The sequence below is a fragment of the Falco biarmicus genome, chromosome 4, assembly GCF_023638135.1.
Source record: "Falco biarmicus isolate bFalBia1 chromosome 4, bFalBia1.pri, whole genome shotgun sequence".
Lineage (NCBI taxonomy): Eukaryota > Metazoa > Chordata > Aves > Falconiformes > Falconidae > Falco > Falco biarmicus.
In genome coordinates, this window is record NC_079291.1 from 104,558,446 (window position 1) to 104,575,227 (window position 16,782).

Here is a 16,782-nt window from a genome sequence, read left to right on the forward strand (position 1 = left end):
CAAGTTCTAGAGCTTCCTGCTTCCCTTGGGCAAGTCTTGAGTCGCTCAGCGTCAGAATCTTTTGCAGTTTGTAGGAATACCGCTTTTCCCACCACATCCAGTTGTGCCTCTTTACGCTATGCTTTGTAATTCCTCTGCCAGAGGAGCACAACTGGAACTGCACGAGCTGCACCGCCTGCTGCTCAGAGCACATGGAAGTTCACCAGCCCTCTTCTGCCACAGAAATGGTGGTTACGTGTTTTGTATGGCTTCTCAAATTCAGCGTTGGGAACTAGCTTGATCTAATGCTAATCTTCTCAGGGCTTCTTTCTTTCTTTCCTTTAGCTTGGCCTTTCTCTTGCAGTGAAAAAAAAAGGATGTTACTGTAGAATGCCACAAATGTTATACAATTAATCAAGTCTATAGCAAGCTCCTCACTGCTGAAAATGAGAAATAAGGGGATAAATATAAGTCTGGGAGAATATTTATTTGCAAGCATAAAAATAGTCTACTAATTACAGTACAGCTTATCTTGTAAACAGCCCAAATATTGCACCAATTAGTATTACATCGCATTGTGAAGAGTATGCACAGCAATATGAGCAAAAGCTGGGAGAAGAGATTTTGTTAAGCTTAATCCTCAACTGGAAATGCAAAGTTTATGTACAGATTCTTAGTGTACCAGAAATTTTTAAGTGTATAGATCAGGGTTACTCAACCAAAAGCTCATGGTGAATATGCACAGCATGAAACTTTTAGGTGTTGCTTGTAAATATCTGAAAAAATATTTCACAGATTTCCATCAAAAAATTTTGATTTCTTTATTCAGCATTTTCTTACATGTGAACCTAATTCTCATTTATGGGGCTTCATTGCCAGAGTAAGCCTCACACATTTAAAATCTGAGTAACCCCAATGGATGTTCTTAACAATCAGTACACAAACTATACATTAAAATGCCATTTTTTGACTCATGCATGGGTAATACATTTAAGCAAGCATATTTATGCCTTTCTTTGTATTTAAATGTATGCCCAAGATAAATGCAAAGTATCTTATATAAAGATAGACAAATGCAAGATAACTTGCAAGTCCTATTGCAAGAAAATAGTTATCTACTATTTTAGCTCTGTGAATATAGTTCAGAAAAAGAAATGAGAAATTACATGCTCCCTCCTTAAAAGACTGATTATGTCTTTTGGAAATGCCAGAGCAAGGAGAAGGAAAAGCTCATGCGCAGCGAATTCTTTTTCCCTTTTCTGATAACTGTAAGATTAAAAAGGGTAAAAAACGAATCATTAAATTGATGTAATGATAAAAAAACAGCTTCTTCATGCACCCAATGGTAAAAAATAACCAATCAAAACTATGAGGAACTGTCAAATTAAAAAATCCTCTGGTTTAAAAAAGTTTAGCTTTGATCGCTTAGAGAAAAGGCGAAGAACACTTCAAGTGCCTTTTCTTGGCAGGTGACACACAAGGAAAATCCTTTTAAACAAACTTCCTTTAAAAACCTGTTACCTTCAAAATGATCTCAAATGTAAACATACTAGTGAAGACATAATCTGCATACCCTAGGATCTGGAAGGTAAACAAAAAGTTACAAACATTATTGCTAAAGCTGCTTTTGAGCTAACAAGGATCAATTAACAATGCATTACCTTTAACAGGATTTCAACAGTAAAGATGGCTGTGAAAGCATAGTCAAAGTAACCAAGTATCTGCAAGGTATAATACGTGCCACAGTAAGAAATCAATCTATTAATAAATTTTTACAGTTTAGACCACATACACAACACCACCTGAATTAATCTAAGTAGGTAGATGGGGAATTTAGACAAAGTAGTTTAGAATTCCAGCTATTATGCAACCATTTTTATTTATTTAAAGATTTATCAGATGCCACTGTGCCCAGGTATTAGATTTCAGCCCTAAAGAGTCAACAGGACGCAAAACCCAACACTTTTGTACTTTCTTCAGCCTTTAGAAGAGATACAGAAACTTACACTAAGAATAAATACTTATTAATAAGTATTATTTTTTTAATTTTATTTTTTTTTACCGAAGTATTACATGAAAAAATAAAACTTCAGTGGATGCTTCTGGATTGCACATCATTCTGCATTCTGCCACATTATATTGTTCCTGCATAGACCGGGCTAGAGCATCACAAAGCAAAATGAACCAATAACTAAATTACTTAAAATGAGCACTACAACTCTTTTTTCTTGAACTTGGAAGACACAGCAGCGATTTATTTGTAGGAAATTTAAAAGAACCCACAACAGCTGCATAACGATATGCAAACTTTTAAAAAGCCCGTGGACATGGTACTGGCCTGGCTGCTGCCAGCAGGAACACTGCCACGTGTGTCAGTACAGCCCAGATTTCACCCTTTCAGGGTGGCCCTATCACTTGCACCAAATTTAGCGATCAACATGCACTGCGGTAGGGTACTAGTTTAGCATCAAAGATCCAGCAATTCAACTAGCAAACAGCTGTGCACAGAAACATGTTGCCTCTGGTTCAGCAGCTAATAAAACGGGAAGGAGAAATAGAGACAACACACACAGTATTCCTGTTAGATCATATAAAATTAAATAATTTTTTTCCCCCACGTTCAGTTGATGATCACATCCTTCTGGCCCTTGCTGTGGCTGAAAAAATAGGCAAATATTAAAGCCATTCAACAGAGATTAAGCAGTAAGGAATTAATTCCAGCATTAAAGGAAACTATTTAAAGGCATTCCAGTTTGTAAACTTTAATTCCCTTGCTGAGCTGGCTGGTTGAAGCAACATGATCGCTGAAGGCAGTAACAAGAAAAATATGTAGGTCTTGTGCATTTTTGAATATTTACAAGAGGGCAATATCTTCTTGAAATCACTCACACATTGTACCTGTGTCCCAAACAGGAATAGTCCTTCCAGTTACCACCACTCTCCAGTTACACCTTCCTAGCATTCCCCTAGCTACAAAAGCAATTATCAGCCCTTTGAGCCATTTCTACAATTACAATTTCAGTATTCCCCACCAGCCGGCTTTTTCTTATCCATTAGTGTGATTTATTCATAAGATCGCACTTGTCCAGTTCTATAGGTACAGCTCTACTGAATAGTACATGAAGAGTGTCTTTGTGCTTTGACCTCTTTTTACCTTTGAAGAAAGTTCTAGCTTTGTGGTTTCCACTAATGTTACTAAAAAATTGTTCAGAGAATGTCAGCAGCCAAAAGCGGACTTTCAGAGGCTGCATCGACACTAGCAAGAACTAGAGGGATGCAACTTTTACTGACCTAGTAGGCCCACCTTTCCTGTAAGAAGTGGAACACTTTTGTTAACTCCATGGCAATCTCTACAGATCTATTTATATCTCAGACAGGCGAGGCCTGGACGTTTTGTCAAAGTATCCCAAAAGTCCCCACAGTTGCATATCTCAGCTATTTCAGATCTAATCTAAAGCATGGACAACTTGCAGTAACATGAGAGGCTTGCTTCACCGCTAATACAAGCGCAACAAATGTAGGACAAACATTAATGGTTATGAGAGTGGATTTATTTTTGTTCCTCTGTCTAATAATTGTGCATTTGAGTAACAGGCAAGCCTACTATATTAAGAATTAAAATGGGGGATTCAGGAACTTGTTTTAGGAGAATAGAGAAGTTTACTCACCAGGTAAACTACAATTCTATTGAATATCAGAGACATTTCTGAAATTAATATTCTTACAAATATTTTGTTTCTACAAGCATATCTAAAAAAGGATGCAGAAACACTTGCACATTTTCAGGTTTGTATATAGGCTGAAATGGCATTTGACTCTGAGTCAAGGCAAGACCTGGGCATGCTCTGATCCTCATCTTACACGTGAGTTTAGGAAAAAGTAAAACTTGTTTAGTTTCTGATACGTCCAGTCAGAATCCAGGGATCTTTGCATCCGAACTGGTGGTACTCAAACTCCTTAGTGTGGCCACACTAGCTTCCTTGAAAGAGGAGGTAATACCCTTATGAATCCATACACTCACTAACGGAACGACACTCTGAGCTCCCCAAGACCATATAGTACAGTCAATGAAGGAGAAGACAGGACAGGTCAGAGTCTATTCCCAAATGGTATAAACAGTGACGATTTTAACTGTCATTTTTAAATCACTGTCAAACACTGCGAGGCACTAAGAGTGATTCAGGAAATGAGTACCAGCTACACAGCTGAAAATTACGAAAAAATATGAAAATTATCAAGATTATGCTCAGCTTGAGCATATTTCATTCTGATATATTTATAGCCACAAAGGAAAAACATTATGTACATAATATATGGTTCTAATACCTATGATGTTCCATCAATAAAGTTACTTGTCTTTAAAGATTTATGTTTTTTAAAGAAAAAATAAAGTATGACTTGAAAAAGGAAAAGGAAAATTTCTTAATTTTTAAAATTAAAAACCAGACACTAGTCCCAAAGGATTGTTATCCTGTGAGGATATATTTATCTTCAGACATAAAAATGAAGGGCTTACATTATTTCGAAAAGAGTGGCTGCGAATTGGATCTTCTGCTGCTAGGGAAACACTGCTCAGCATGATGAAGACAAGGATGAGATTGGTAAATATGTGGTGATTGATGAGTCTGTGGCATCCCACTCGAATTCTGAAGAAGAGATACAAAAATATACCGTGTGTGCAAATAGAATTCAGCAGATGGCTAATATACAACATGTTTTCTATTACTCTGCCAATAGTGACAGAACACAGCAACCATAAGCAGCTAACAGCAATGCAAATGCTGAAGCTATTGCTCTGACTTCTATAAATGTAAATAAATTCAAAATCCAATCCACCTGTAGTGAAAATGCACTTATGGAAAGAATCTGAGAGATTTCCAAGCTCATATTGGTTTTCAATGGGTTATGAACACCACGACGAGTTCCAGTGCTCGTACCACTGGGCGCATACCAAGGCCAACGTCAAAAGGACCAGCACCCGATAGCAAGTCATTGCACATCCCCAGTTTGATGTGATTCTTATTAAAGCTGTCAAAAATAATCGTCTGGGGAGATGTGGCTTAGGCTGCAGACCTCATCGTGCTACTTAGAGACTCAACCCAAATCAGAATCTCCCGTGAAGAGTTTCTTACAGCTTTACAGGACCAGTGGGTGTTGAAGGTTACAGAGCTGCTAAGTTTCAGCCACATAACATGAAGTGGAACTGTACCTATGCTTAGAGTCGCTGAACCCAAGGTTAGTACAAATGCTATGGAGCACCTTGGGAAAGCATGTCCAGGACTGAATTGGCAAAAAGGCAGGATCAGGTTCTTAACTGGCTAACACTGGAGTTGTCTAAATTCTGCTGAAGAATCAGAAGGTGCTTGGGGGAAAATCTGTTCTCCTGTTATTAAGGAGATGATTTGACTATAGTGTATCGTACTTAAGTAAGATGGTCATTTTGGTGTGAGAATACGTAGCATTAGTTGAGGCCAAAAGCAACTTGACACGTTCGACAAATATAATGGTTTTGCACTCAGCATATGTGTTCTTAAAACTGCTGGTTCAAATAGCTCCCTTTCCAGTTTGTTTGAAAATACTGAAGAGCTTTAGACAACCTATGCAATGAATAAGACACAAGCCCAAAACATTGTACCTTGATGATCACACCATCTTTTAAACTCAGCTGCGATGATCTCTACCACTGAGAAGACAGCATTCTCCCGTGCCAAAGGACTCCTGAGCTCCCTTCTATGACTGCTCATGAAATTGCCATATATATGTTCAGTCCGTAAGAACTGAATTTAGTTCACTTGTTCACTTCCATCCAATAATCAGTAACAACTTTTACTGACTACTGAAGCTTGCTTTCTTCATTAGTATAGAACTTCAAATGCTCTGGAGTTAAGACTGAGCAGTGAAAGATTCCAATTCCCCCTAAAATCTAACTATTATTTTTCTTAATTTTTGAAATAATTTGTCTTTATCTTCAGTGTTTGCTTGAATCTCGGAAAATGCTGTTACCCCATGAGGAACATATACATCCTTTCTTCTTCTTTTTCTCACTCTGATTTTCTTTTCCTCCTCCTCACCTGTATTGGCCCCTAAGGTCACTAGGAATCCTGTCTCATATAGACGATGCTCAGGTCTGGCATCATAGTTTTTATATCCAGTGACTAACGTACTAAATAGTTAATATACATTAAAGGGTACTTTTCGGACATGTGCAGACTTGACAGACTATATGAACAAAACGCTATTACCTTCAACAGTGGAAAGCAAATTAATATATTTTCAACTTCTTCTAATCTACCAAGCCATTCAGGAAATTTTAGGAGAGAAGTCAATCTCTCTCCTGTTGATGATAATGGAGTTCTGTTCCTAACCCCACTGGAAGGAGGCCAGTTCCTTCACTGCTAACCCTTGACAGACTAAACCAGTATTTTTCAAAATCATATTTACGGATTGGTGCTGCTGAAAATGAAGAAGGCACTCCCTTCAGGGATCGGTGTTATCTTCTCCTTCATATTTAGTTCCGATATTCTGCGGGGACGTGGGCCTGCTGGTACCTCTGGTTCATCCTCCTCCTCTTCTTCATCTTCACCTACTTTAAATAAAACACTTTTTTTATTATACAATAAAATAGAATTATGTTTTGTTCATAACAATATAAAAACATGGCTTGTATGAAAATAGATATGGCTTATAGGAAACACATGTTCATAGCATGGCTTTAAAAATCTATGGATCAGTATATGAACATCCATATCGCTGTCAGGAGCTTATATACATGTTTATGTGCATATATGGGTGTGTGCACAAGTGCCCTGAGTGCACTAATGGGCTTTACCAGCCTGGCCAAGCTCATCTTAGGACACAGGCTCTGGAGCCCCTTGAGCTCAGCCCCTGGCTGTCAGTCCGTGCCTGAGCTGCGACGTAGGGGTGCTGAGCTCTGCACGCTGGCTGAGCACCCAGTGCTCAAAGGGTAGGGCACGTTTCTGTGAAAGCCATCCAGACAATCAGACAGACCTGATTTTTGGATAAGTATGCTCACTGGACTGGTAGAAGCCAAGACAAAAAACGACTGAACATCATCAGCCCTGGAACGCCCTTTTTTGCCAAACATTTCGGAAAAGTTTAGAATTTGCTCTCACATCCATACAGCATTACCATCGCAGTCTTCAGGCTCGCAGTATTAACACTCGTACGCTGTTTGTGCTGTCTAGGAAGCTGCAGGAGAAGATAAATGTGTTTGGCTACATACCTGGTACATCACAGGGTGGATAAGGATCTTTATCCTCATCCTCTCCTTCTCCGTATTCAGTAATTGTCACCTACAGCAATGAAAGGGATGCACAAGAAAAATAAATAAATTTAAATATAGCCTGGAATATAAAGTTCAACAGAAAGCAAACCAAATAACACTCTGAAGTCAGGGAAGTGATCCCTATGTTAGTATGAGTTTTCTGAAACAGGTTAATTTTGAAACCAGAGAAGAGCTGGCAGTTTAACACATATATTTAACATGTGATTTTTCTATAGTATCCATATTCTTCTGGCTGTATAGATCACAATGAGAATATAACCAACAGGCTTTGGTAAAAATAACCATGAATGTCTGAACATTCAACTAAGAGTTTAGCATTCACTGATCTCTTCCATCGGATTTAACGGGCAAAATACCTACAGGGATCCTAAAATAATGTCAAATATTCCTAACATCAATTATTTCATGCCCTAAGAGTTTCCCTTCTCATAATATCCTGAAATCAAAAGGGTTTTCTGAATAAAGAGACTCTGTGAGGATGCAGAGCGTCAGAATTATGTTTCTTTTGCCTAGAAAAAAATGTAGCGATAGGGTTCACAGAAGAAATTGTACAATGCACAGTAGTCTTGAAAAGGACTCCCTAGCAAAATAAGTAAAACTGCTTCTTAGAAAAGACACAATTTTTAGAATAAACACCTTGCTATCCTTGGGCTTCTTTTGGTCACCTTCTGACTTCTCACTTTTTTTATTTTCCAGACTCTCCTTTCTGCAAAACAATACAATAACAATTACAAAACACATCATGTAAAGACAGAATATTTTAAGTTAGTTTTTAAATTATCTATATCCATCCTATGAAAAGTTAAGCAAACATACCTAAAACCACGTAGTAAAATATTGTAAATTATTTGCACAGCTGCAGGTGTTAGAGCTATAAAATCTATTGCATTTGAATGCAATGATCCATTTAAGAGATTACAATTTTGAACATAATTCCAGAAGCTAATCCCTAAAAAATTCAATGCGTGATCATTACTCCTTTCTAGAGGGATAAACTGTGCCCTTGGACTCATACAAACAACTTGCACTGACTGCAGTGGGCCTGCACTGATTTCAAAGGAAGGTTTCCTTCTTGTCTATATAAGGCTTGGAGAACTGATTCCACAGGGAGTTGTGTACTGGCAACAACAGATACATTCTTGATCTAATTGTGCAATAAATCCTACCATTGCAATGTTTAAATATCAGCTGGCTTATCATTATGTCCTTAATTCACCCCTTTTTCCCAATTACTACCCAACTTTTATCTAAAATCACACTAATAAGGTTTTGTTTTAATGTGTCTAGGTAAAATCGTTCATTCTTTTCCCCGAGTTAAATAACTTTTGAAGAAGGTAAAGACATTTAAATAAAGATAAATCCTTATGAAAGAATTCAGTGCAGCCTTCTTCTTCCCTCTCCTGCTTGTTCAACATGCCCATGCTATCTTACCTCGCATTCTTTTTCCTTTCCTTTTCTTCAGCTTCTTCTTTCTGAGCTGTATTTAGACTTTCAGCATCTGCCAAGTTATCCACAGCAATGGCCAAGAAGACATTTAGCAAGATATCTATTTCAAATGATTTTAAGGACATAATGCCTCACTATACTTGTTTGGTTTATTATCAGCATAAACACTGACAATGTGAGAGATATAAAATGCATGTTCCCGACCTACAGGGTAGAGATTTGCGATGCTGGATGTAGTGTAAGTAACACTCATTTGATGGACTAGATTAATACTGGGTGTAAAATGAGCAGAGATCCATTAGGGTCACTGATTTTAAAATAGCAGAATACTTGATTTTTTTAAAATGAACGGAATTCAACTTTATGCTAGCCTGAGCAAGTTTCAAATATGAAACACTGTCTATTAAAAGTGAAGACTGTTCACGTGTTTTGAAAAATTCATTTTTATAATGCACTATCTTCTGTGTCTACACCAATCTATATCAAATTCTGTACTTCAGTCCTTACCAGTTAAGTACAAATACTGGTAAAAGCACCACACAGTACAGAACATAGAATGTTTTTGCCCTTTTATCATCTCCTGACCTTTTAAGAACTTCTGGGAATGACGCTAGTTTCTGTTGCTCCATGGGGCCAAGGAAGTATTTCCAGTACACTGAAGGCAGGGAAGGGGAATGCTGCAGCAGACTTAATCCTAACTGACTCGCCATTTCTCCAAGCAGATTTCTCTCATCTGGTCCCTGCACTGTACAGTGGATCACTGTCTCCATGTCAGTCTCCCCAAGCAGGGCTCAAAGGGATGAACGGAAATTATTGCTATAGAGATCAGGGTACATCCTTGCATTTTCAGAGGGGGAGATGTCAAATAGAGACAAGCAGACAGAACAAGGCTGTTTTCCCACTGAAGAAAGGAAGAAAGAAAAAATTCTCTGCTTTCTGCTATCATGGTGGCTGCAGATGGACTCGGAGAGCACTGGAGTGTCCTTCATTAGGGAATGGGCGTACGAAGAAAAGTCTATTTAAAGGACTCAGCATGTGCAGAAAGCGCTTGCTGTCCACTGCAATTTACTCCCTCCCAGAGAAATTTCGCGTACGTCCCTGGCACGCAGCCTCATTTGGAGACATTTCCAGTGACTGCAAAGGATACAGTTACCACAGATGAAGAGGATAATGAAGTATATACAGACTATCATGCCAGACGATGATGGGCCACCATATGCCATTATGCCGTCATACATAACAGCATTCCAGTCTTCACCTGTTAGAATCTAAGACGCAGATATGTTGTTAGTAAGCTCAGCATCAAAAAGAGCAATAGAGACCACAACAGACAATAAGGCTAACCTCCTGTATACATCAAGCAACACCATAATCTTTTCATGCATTGCTCTAAAATTGCCATTTAAATAAGCACCTCCAGAAAGCTTGGGTTTAACTCTACTAGCTTTTATTTTATGCTACGCATTTACAACGCTGAATTCCAATGGAAAAAAAAAATAAAAAGAGAAGCCTAGAATTTTATTGATTTTGGCATGCAAAAGTAAGAACCCTGATCTTCAGTAAGACCACATACATAATAATGCCCACCAATGTTCAACACTCTCAAAAATCACATTAGTATATCTTTTAAGGTTCTCCTTTTTTGAAATAGAGGCCGTAAATCTTTTCTAGCGTATAGGATCTACTTAGTCCTGCAAATTGGTCTACCTGGTTTCAGTTTTAACAGGGACTGGCCACCTTATCGTCAATTATGTGATACACATACGACCCACATAGGCTACTGATACAGCTTTTGAAATGGCAGCTATTTTAAACTGAATGGAGCTCAGTGCTGTGGGAGAATTACAGGATTTTCTAATTGGCTATTGTTTCAAGAAATTTCACCGAAGTCTAAAAGAATTTTACAGAAATCTGTTGATTAGTTAAAAGGTTCGTTTATAAGGCGGCAACTCCACTTTTTCTGTACTATGACAAGAATTCTGAGTATTACAACGCAGGTTATAGGGGCACTTTATACGTTTCTAAGCAACTTCTTAAAGTTAATCAGTTCTGTCCTGAGAAAACATGTAATACTGACTCTCCTTCCAAGTAATCAAGTGGTCGTTCAAGAAAACCATATGCATGCCAGTTTCTGAAATTCATTTTTGGAGATCAAGCTGACTTTCATAGCTGTGAGCACTCAGCAGGTCGGCTGCTCCTGAGTGTATTCTGAAACTGGAGGAAGACGCATCCGTTTGAAAACGAAACAGCCTAAAATCCGAGTAAAATCCAGCTCCGCTGAGTTTGAATGTACAGCATTAATTTTTTTAAGGGGCAATATCATGTCAAATGTGGACACTTTTCCTCTTAAGGGAATTTCTCGTTAAGATTTCCTTATGTTAAAATGACATGGAAAGATTTTTCACTTGCTCTGGGCAGCCACCAGATGAAACTTCTACCAGAGAGGAAGTTGGCAGAAAGTTGAGTCTTGCAGGCTCAGCTTTAAACACTCACCTACAATGTCTGAAACCAAACATTGTGGCAATGTGCAAAACTGAATATGAAAATGGCTAGAAAGATGAAACCAATTAGCCCAACTCCAGTATGCAAATTGGAAATAATAATTAAAAAAATCATAAAATAGTGAAAAATAAACTGTAAGTATGGCCCTATCTTTCCACAAGTAACAGACAAGTTGCTTTAACGTTTTAATAAACCTAACGGTGTCTCTTTAAAGAAATTCATACTTATTTTTATAGTACAGTAAGCAATAAGACCCATATGCAAATACATAGTCTAATAACGCTTCTCATTTTTTTTCCTGCTTGAGAAGAGCTAAACTTTAATATAGCTAATGAAGTTAAAGAAAACAATCTGATTAAAATAAAAATAACATTCCACCTCTTTTTCTAGTCATGTATTTGATGGACAAAGGAGACTTAATTTTGTGAAGTAATATGACAGCTATGTTGCATAGATAGATCAAATAAGACATGAAACAAATGGTACAAATGGTGCAGAGTTACCGGGGTACTGAGTTTAATGAGCAGAATGCTACTTAAAAGTAAACTGAATAAAGAGTATTCGTGAATTTATTTTCAGGCAACATGACCACTTAAACAGTTTTGTTGATCATCAAAAGTTAAATGTTTCATACAGGATGAAAGAAAGTTACCTGGAATACAGTTAAAAGAGCTTGTGGAAAATTATCGAAGGTGCTCCGTTTTGTTTGAGTTTCATCAAAATTAAATTTGCCTCCAAACAGCTGCATTCCAAGCAACGAGAAGATTATGATGAAGAGGAAAAGCAGAAGCAACAGTGAAGCAATGGACTTCATTGAGTTTAACAAGGATGCTACCAAGTTGCTCAGGGATGCCCAGTGCCTATAAATTAAAATGCGTGTGTTAACACACACCAAAAAAAACCCCAAACAAAACAGTAAAAGAGCAGCGCATGATGAAGTATTACAAAAGAATTGCTGATCACCCTTCAGCTATCCCTAGAGTTAGCAGTATTAGTTAATCTTACCTTGTCACTTTAAAAATACGCAGGAGACGAACACAGCGAAACACTGAAATTCCAAGCGGTGACATAATTTCCAACTCCACCAAAATGGTTTCAACAATGCCACCACAAACAACGAAGCAATCAAAGCGGTTAAAAAGAGAAACAAAATAAGCCTGTAGGCCCAAGCTGTACATCTTTACTAACATTTCACAGGTGAATAAAGCCAGAAGAACTTTATTTGCGATATCTGGAACAAAATATTAAAAAAAAAAAAAAAAAAGACATTCCTGAATTGTCTCATAGATTCCATTTTTATTTTAACATATGAGTACTATACTTTCTATACTAGTTCGCAGCCCTTTGCTTAAGAAGGAACTATTGGTTTTTTTATGTTGGACTGTATTTGATACCTAAGTGGCAAAAGTTACACAAGGACGTAAAGCTTCCTGCCACCTACAAACTATGAATCTTTCCAATCCATCGTGCAGCTCATGGCTGCTCAGCTCCAAGCTCAAGTCCACACTGTAACTTAAGCAACACAGCCCACAGCTCACTCTGCTGTGCCAGTTACCATTTGCTTCCACATCTTTCAAGCACAGTTTAACCATAAATGTACAGGTATTTACAACTTGGCATTGACAGGTTTTTGCTGGTACACCATTAAGCCGTGTTACGGTTGTGGAAATCAAATACATTCAGTCATTTCTTGTATCTCCCTTTGGCTGGGCTGAAAATCCTTCAGGACAGTAAACAACAACAAAATGGCAAAGTACAGCAGTAGCCACTGATAGAATGCCAAGTATCCACAGTCAAAAACAGGACAAATAATTTTTGATTGTACCTTGGATCTGGGTCAGCCAGTCAGGCTGATTATAATGTTCCGATGAGATAGTTAATGTGTTCAGAAAGACCAAGACAATAACAAGCCAATAAAACGTGACAGATTTTACGGCAGCTCTGCATTTTCTTCGATTAAATCGATTCCAGCGACGCCAGCGTCGACTGAAAGTTCAAATAAAAACAAATTTGTTATGATACAGAAAACATATGAATTTAAGGAGCGCTTCTCCTGTGTAGAAAACATAGTGCAAGTACGTACGTGTGAGCAGGTTATTTTCATAAGCACATGCATAACACTTCAGATAGTTGTGTAAGTTATTACCAGTTGCATAGTTAGGGCGTACTAATTTGTTATTCCTTTTATAGTTTTCATCAGACATTTTAAATGGAAACCTCAACTTTTGGAGACTCTAATTGCCTGTGACATAATTAGATCAAGCTGCATTTAACATTTCATTGAGTAACAAGATACATCTGTCTTCCCAGGCCCCATACACGTAATTGCAGTAAAGAAAAGCCAGTGAAGCAACTTAGAACTCAAATGACATTTAGTCCAAAATTGTAGGCTTTTAGTTAAACCACAGGCACAGTGCTGGCAGGATTAAACAAGGCAGGAATCTCAGGGTCGGCTTTTAGAAATCTATCCTATAATGTTAGAAATCTCAGCAACTCCTCAAGATTTGTACTGATGTGCCTTGAAATTGTGTCAGGGGGCAAATGTGTGTGACGTGAACAAGAGTGACAGGCCCTATCTAACACGAGCTGGATTCACAAGTGAGGGTATTAGCTTAGCTATAGACTCACAAAACTAGATTTAATTTCTCTGCTTCACTTCTGGGAACTTTAGTAAACCAATTAGTCTCCCTGGGTTGCATTTCCATCGGTGAAACAGGAAGAAAATATATTGCTGGGTCATAGGAAGAGAAGGATTAGGAAGCACTTCACATTACCTAAAAGGGATGCATGCCAAATTCACACACCCAGAACTACAGCCGCGAACTCAAGATTTTAGGAACATTTTAGGAAACAACAACTGCTTCATCCAATATTCAAGGGATTAAGCGGGCACAGACTCCAATAGAAGCTTGACCTAGCCTGAAAACAGCAAAGCCCTGAGAAGAGTGTGCATGTATAAGCTTCTGCCCATACAGGTTCACTACCAAGCCAGTCCGGCATGAATCTGCTGTGATGGAAAGGGGTGGTCTGCTTGCCGCCTTCTTCCTTCTCCTTTCCCTTTGGCCAAAACCAGCCCGAAAGAAGTGAGCCAGACCTGAGAACTGACCGGTGGAAACCAATTTCTTATTTTTTCTGGGTTGATTTTAGCTGGTCAGTGTCTGATCCAATGCGTTGTGCTGCCGCATCACAGAAAGAGCAGGAGGAATGAGGGGCTGAGACGGGAAAGAGCACTGCAGCCAAAACATGGAACCATCGCTTTTGAAAATTATTACAAATAACTAGGTGAATTTCTTAATACTTCTAGTGTCTGAATTAGCAGGTACTGTTTACTATGCATAAAATCATAAACGCTTTTAAATCTGCCTCAGAAAATAGAACCAATATGCAATAAAACCACCATGAAAATAACTGAGTTTGGCACCACATTCAAGCATTAACTGAGTTTTCCTTATGCACCTTGAACTTGTAGTAATGGAAATTAGTAGTAGTTTCAGATATCAGTACGAAGATGCCTCAAGCCTTTGCAGTATTCTAACCATATAAAAGCAAAATGCCCTGTCCTGACCTACACCAACACAGCATTCAAGAGCATCCTTATCTTGCCAGTCCCCTGCTACACAGGGCTACGTCCATGGCCATCACCAGGAGGGCTCACTCCCTGGGTAGGGAAAACAGCCCTTCTTTACACTTCCAGAACAGGCCATCATTAAAGCCAATGAGACAAGAATAATATTGTTTGGATATTTCCACTCATAGGAGCCAAAAGCAGTCTTAAAGTTTATAACTCACAGCTCTCTGAAGTCAGCGGGGCTCTTATTCTTTTATCCCCCAAACAGCTATAACTGCTTTGCCACTGATTTGACAGACGAGTGGTGCATATATGAAAATGCTGCCACAGGGTACACAATGGCACTCACATGTAGAAGTGTATGAATAATATAAGCATACATAAAAAGCCTGCAGAAATGAAGCAAAAATTCAAAAAGGAGAATAGAAGCAATTTTCTACCTTCATTAAATTGGTACAAGTAAAGAAATAAACAGTAAGTAGCAGACTGTAGTAGGTGGTCTGTTGTGCCAGGAAAACCCGTGGCTGTATAAAATAGGAAAACAAATTACACTACTTTTCACTTGACGGTTTCCTGGGTTTTAGTAACCACTCCTCTTAGTTTTAACCAAATAGCATATTTTTTTTTCTGGAAGAACAAAATATACCCCTTTGTTTTAAAGAGAAATTTCACTTTCATAAATTTGCAATGATATAATACTGCTTTCAAGAAATTATCGACCATTTTTCACAAAATACAGTGGTTGAATAGATTTTAAAATCACAGAGGACCTTACAGTTGACAGTTTGTTAAAACTAACAAAATTATTCACCACTTTTGTTCTCATTAAATAACTTATCATTTTCTCTTCATAGCTATTTATAAGCAAATCGTTATTCTTATAAACGTGTTCCAAATTTCACTTTCATTCATGCAGGTATTCATGTTCAGGTGGTCCTTTATGCCCCAGACTTAAATCTGAATCCACACATGAGAAATCCAGCCTTGCAGTGAGTCTGACTGAACTCAGCATCAGTCCCTAAGTCACGCAGAATCTATGAAGTTTAGTTTGTTTACTTGCTATTCACGTGTGTTTGTGTATTGCTGCTACACCTACGCAAACATAGAAACAGTCATTTTCAGATTATTTTTGTATCAGCAGCCTTTCCTTATAACATGGTATTTTCTAAACTGGACTTTCTGTTTAGAACCACGTGCATAACCCCTCTATCTGCAAAACTGGCATGCCTTGTGTTTCACCAGTAAGCTCACAGAGAAGTAAATATTAATTTCCAAGATTAATTCTTCTGTAATTGTAGGTGCCAACATCTGCGCAGAGACTCTAGACTTCACTACTCTTATTTATAAAATATGGGAAAGAAGAATTGCACCAGAGCGCTCACCCATTATGAAAAAACTAGAAGCCTTGGAGATTATTCTTCCATTCCTCATTTTTGTAGTTACATGATTTGGGACATAGTACCAGCTTGGTAGCGGGACTTGAAGGTTAATGTGATTATATAATCATACTGACAGATGAGGAAGTGAATTCTTAAAAAGAGGGATCTTCACAGAGGATAACATGCACAAATCTCCTGAACTAGCAGATCCCCATCTTCCTCTAATCATAGCACTGTCACTTCCATGTGTGTAGAAAAAACAGTTGTTCTAGTATCAGAACATTTCAAATCCCACCTAGAAGATTACAGATACACAGCACAGATCACATTTACTCTTATATATATTCTAGCATAATGTGTATCCTAGCATAATGTGTGGTTAATATACACCCTCACTTAATAAACTGGTATCTTGCTAGGATGCGATTCCCCTAACCAAGTACCAGTCTGACTGTATAGAAACATATTTCCAAGGATTAACTTCTGTTTTCACTTGTGGTACAGCAGGTAGGCTAGCTTGCAATAAAAAGCATTTTCTGTTTTGATCCAAAGGCAAAGACGTTTATGGTTAGACCAATGTTCTTGATGAGCTGTGTCCTGAT

At 38.1% G+C, this 16,782-nt stretch overlaps 1 protein-coding gene across 10 annotated transcripts in view; it reads right to left on the reverse strand.

Moving 5' to 3' along the window:
• CACNA1D (calcium voltage-gated channel subunit alpha1 D) overlaps positions 1-16,782 on the reverse strand; it is a 235,534-nt gene that overhangs the window by 67,671 nt on the left and 151,081 nt on the right. For 9 of the 10 annotated variants that reach the window (XM_056338446.1, XM_056338445.1, XM_056338442.1 and 6 more), the window contains exons 12-21: positions 13,059-13,219; positions 12,239-12,464; positions 11,886-12,093; positions 9,879-9,999; positions 8,717-8,831; positions 7,922-7,991; positions 7,223-7,292; positions 6,421-6,565; positions 4,496-4,625; positions 1,641-1,700 (exon numbers count right to left, since the gene is read on the reverse strand). In XM_056338446.1, the coding sequence (XP_056194421.1) occupies positions 1,641-1,700; positions 4,496-4,625; positions 6,421-6,565; positions 7,223-7,292; positions 7,922-7,991; positions 8,717-8,831; positions 9,879-9,999; positions 11,886-12,093; positions 12,239-12,464; positions 13,059-13,219 (1,306 nt within the window). The remainder of the gene's footprint in view (positions 1-1,640; positions 1,701-4,495; positions 4,626-6,420; positions 6,566-7,222; positions 7,293-7,921; positions 7,992-8,716; positions 8,832-9,878; positions 10,000-11,885; positions 12,094-12,238; positions 12,465-13,058; positions 13,220-16,782) is intronic. The other variant, XM_056338440.1, reaches the window with a different exon arrangement.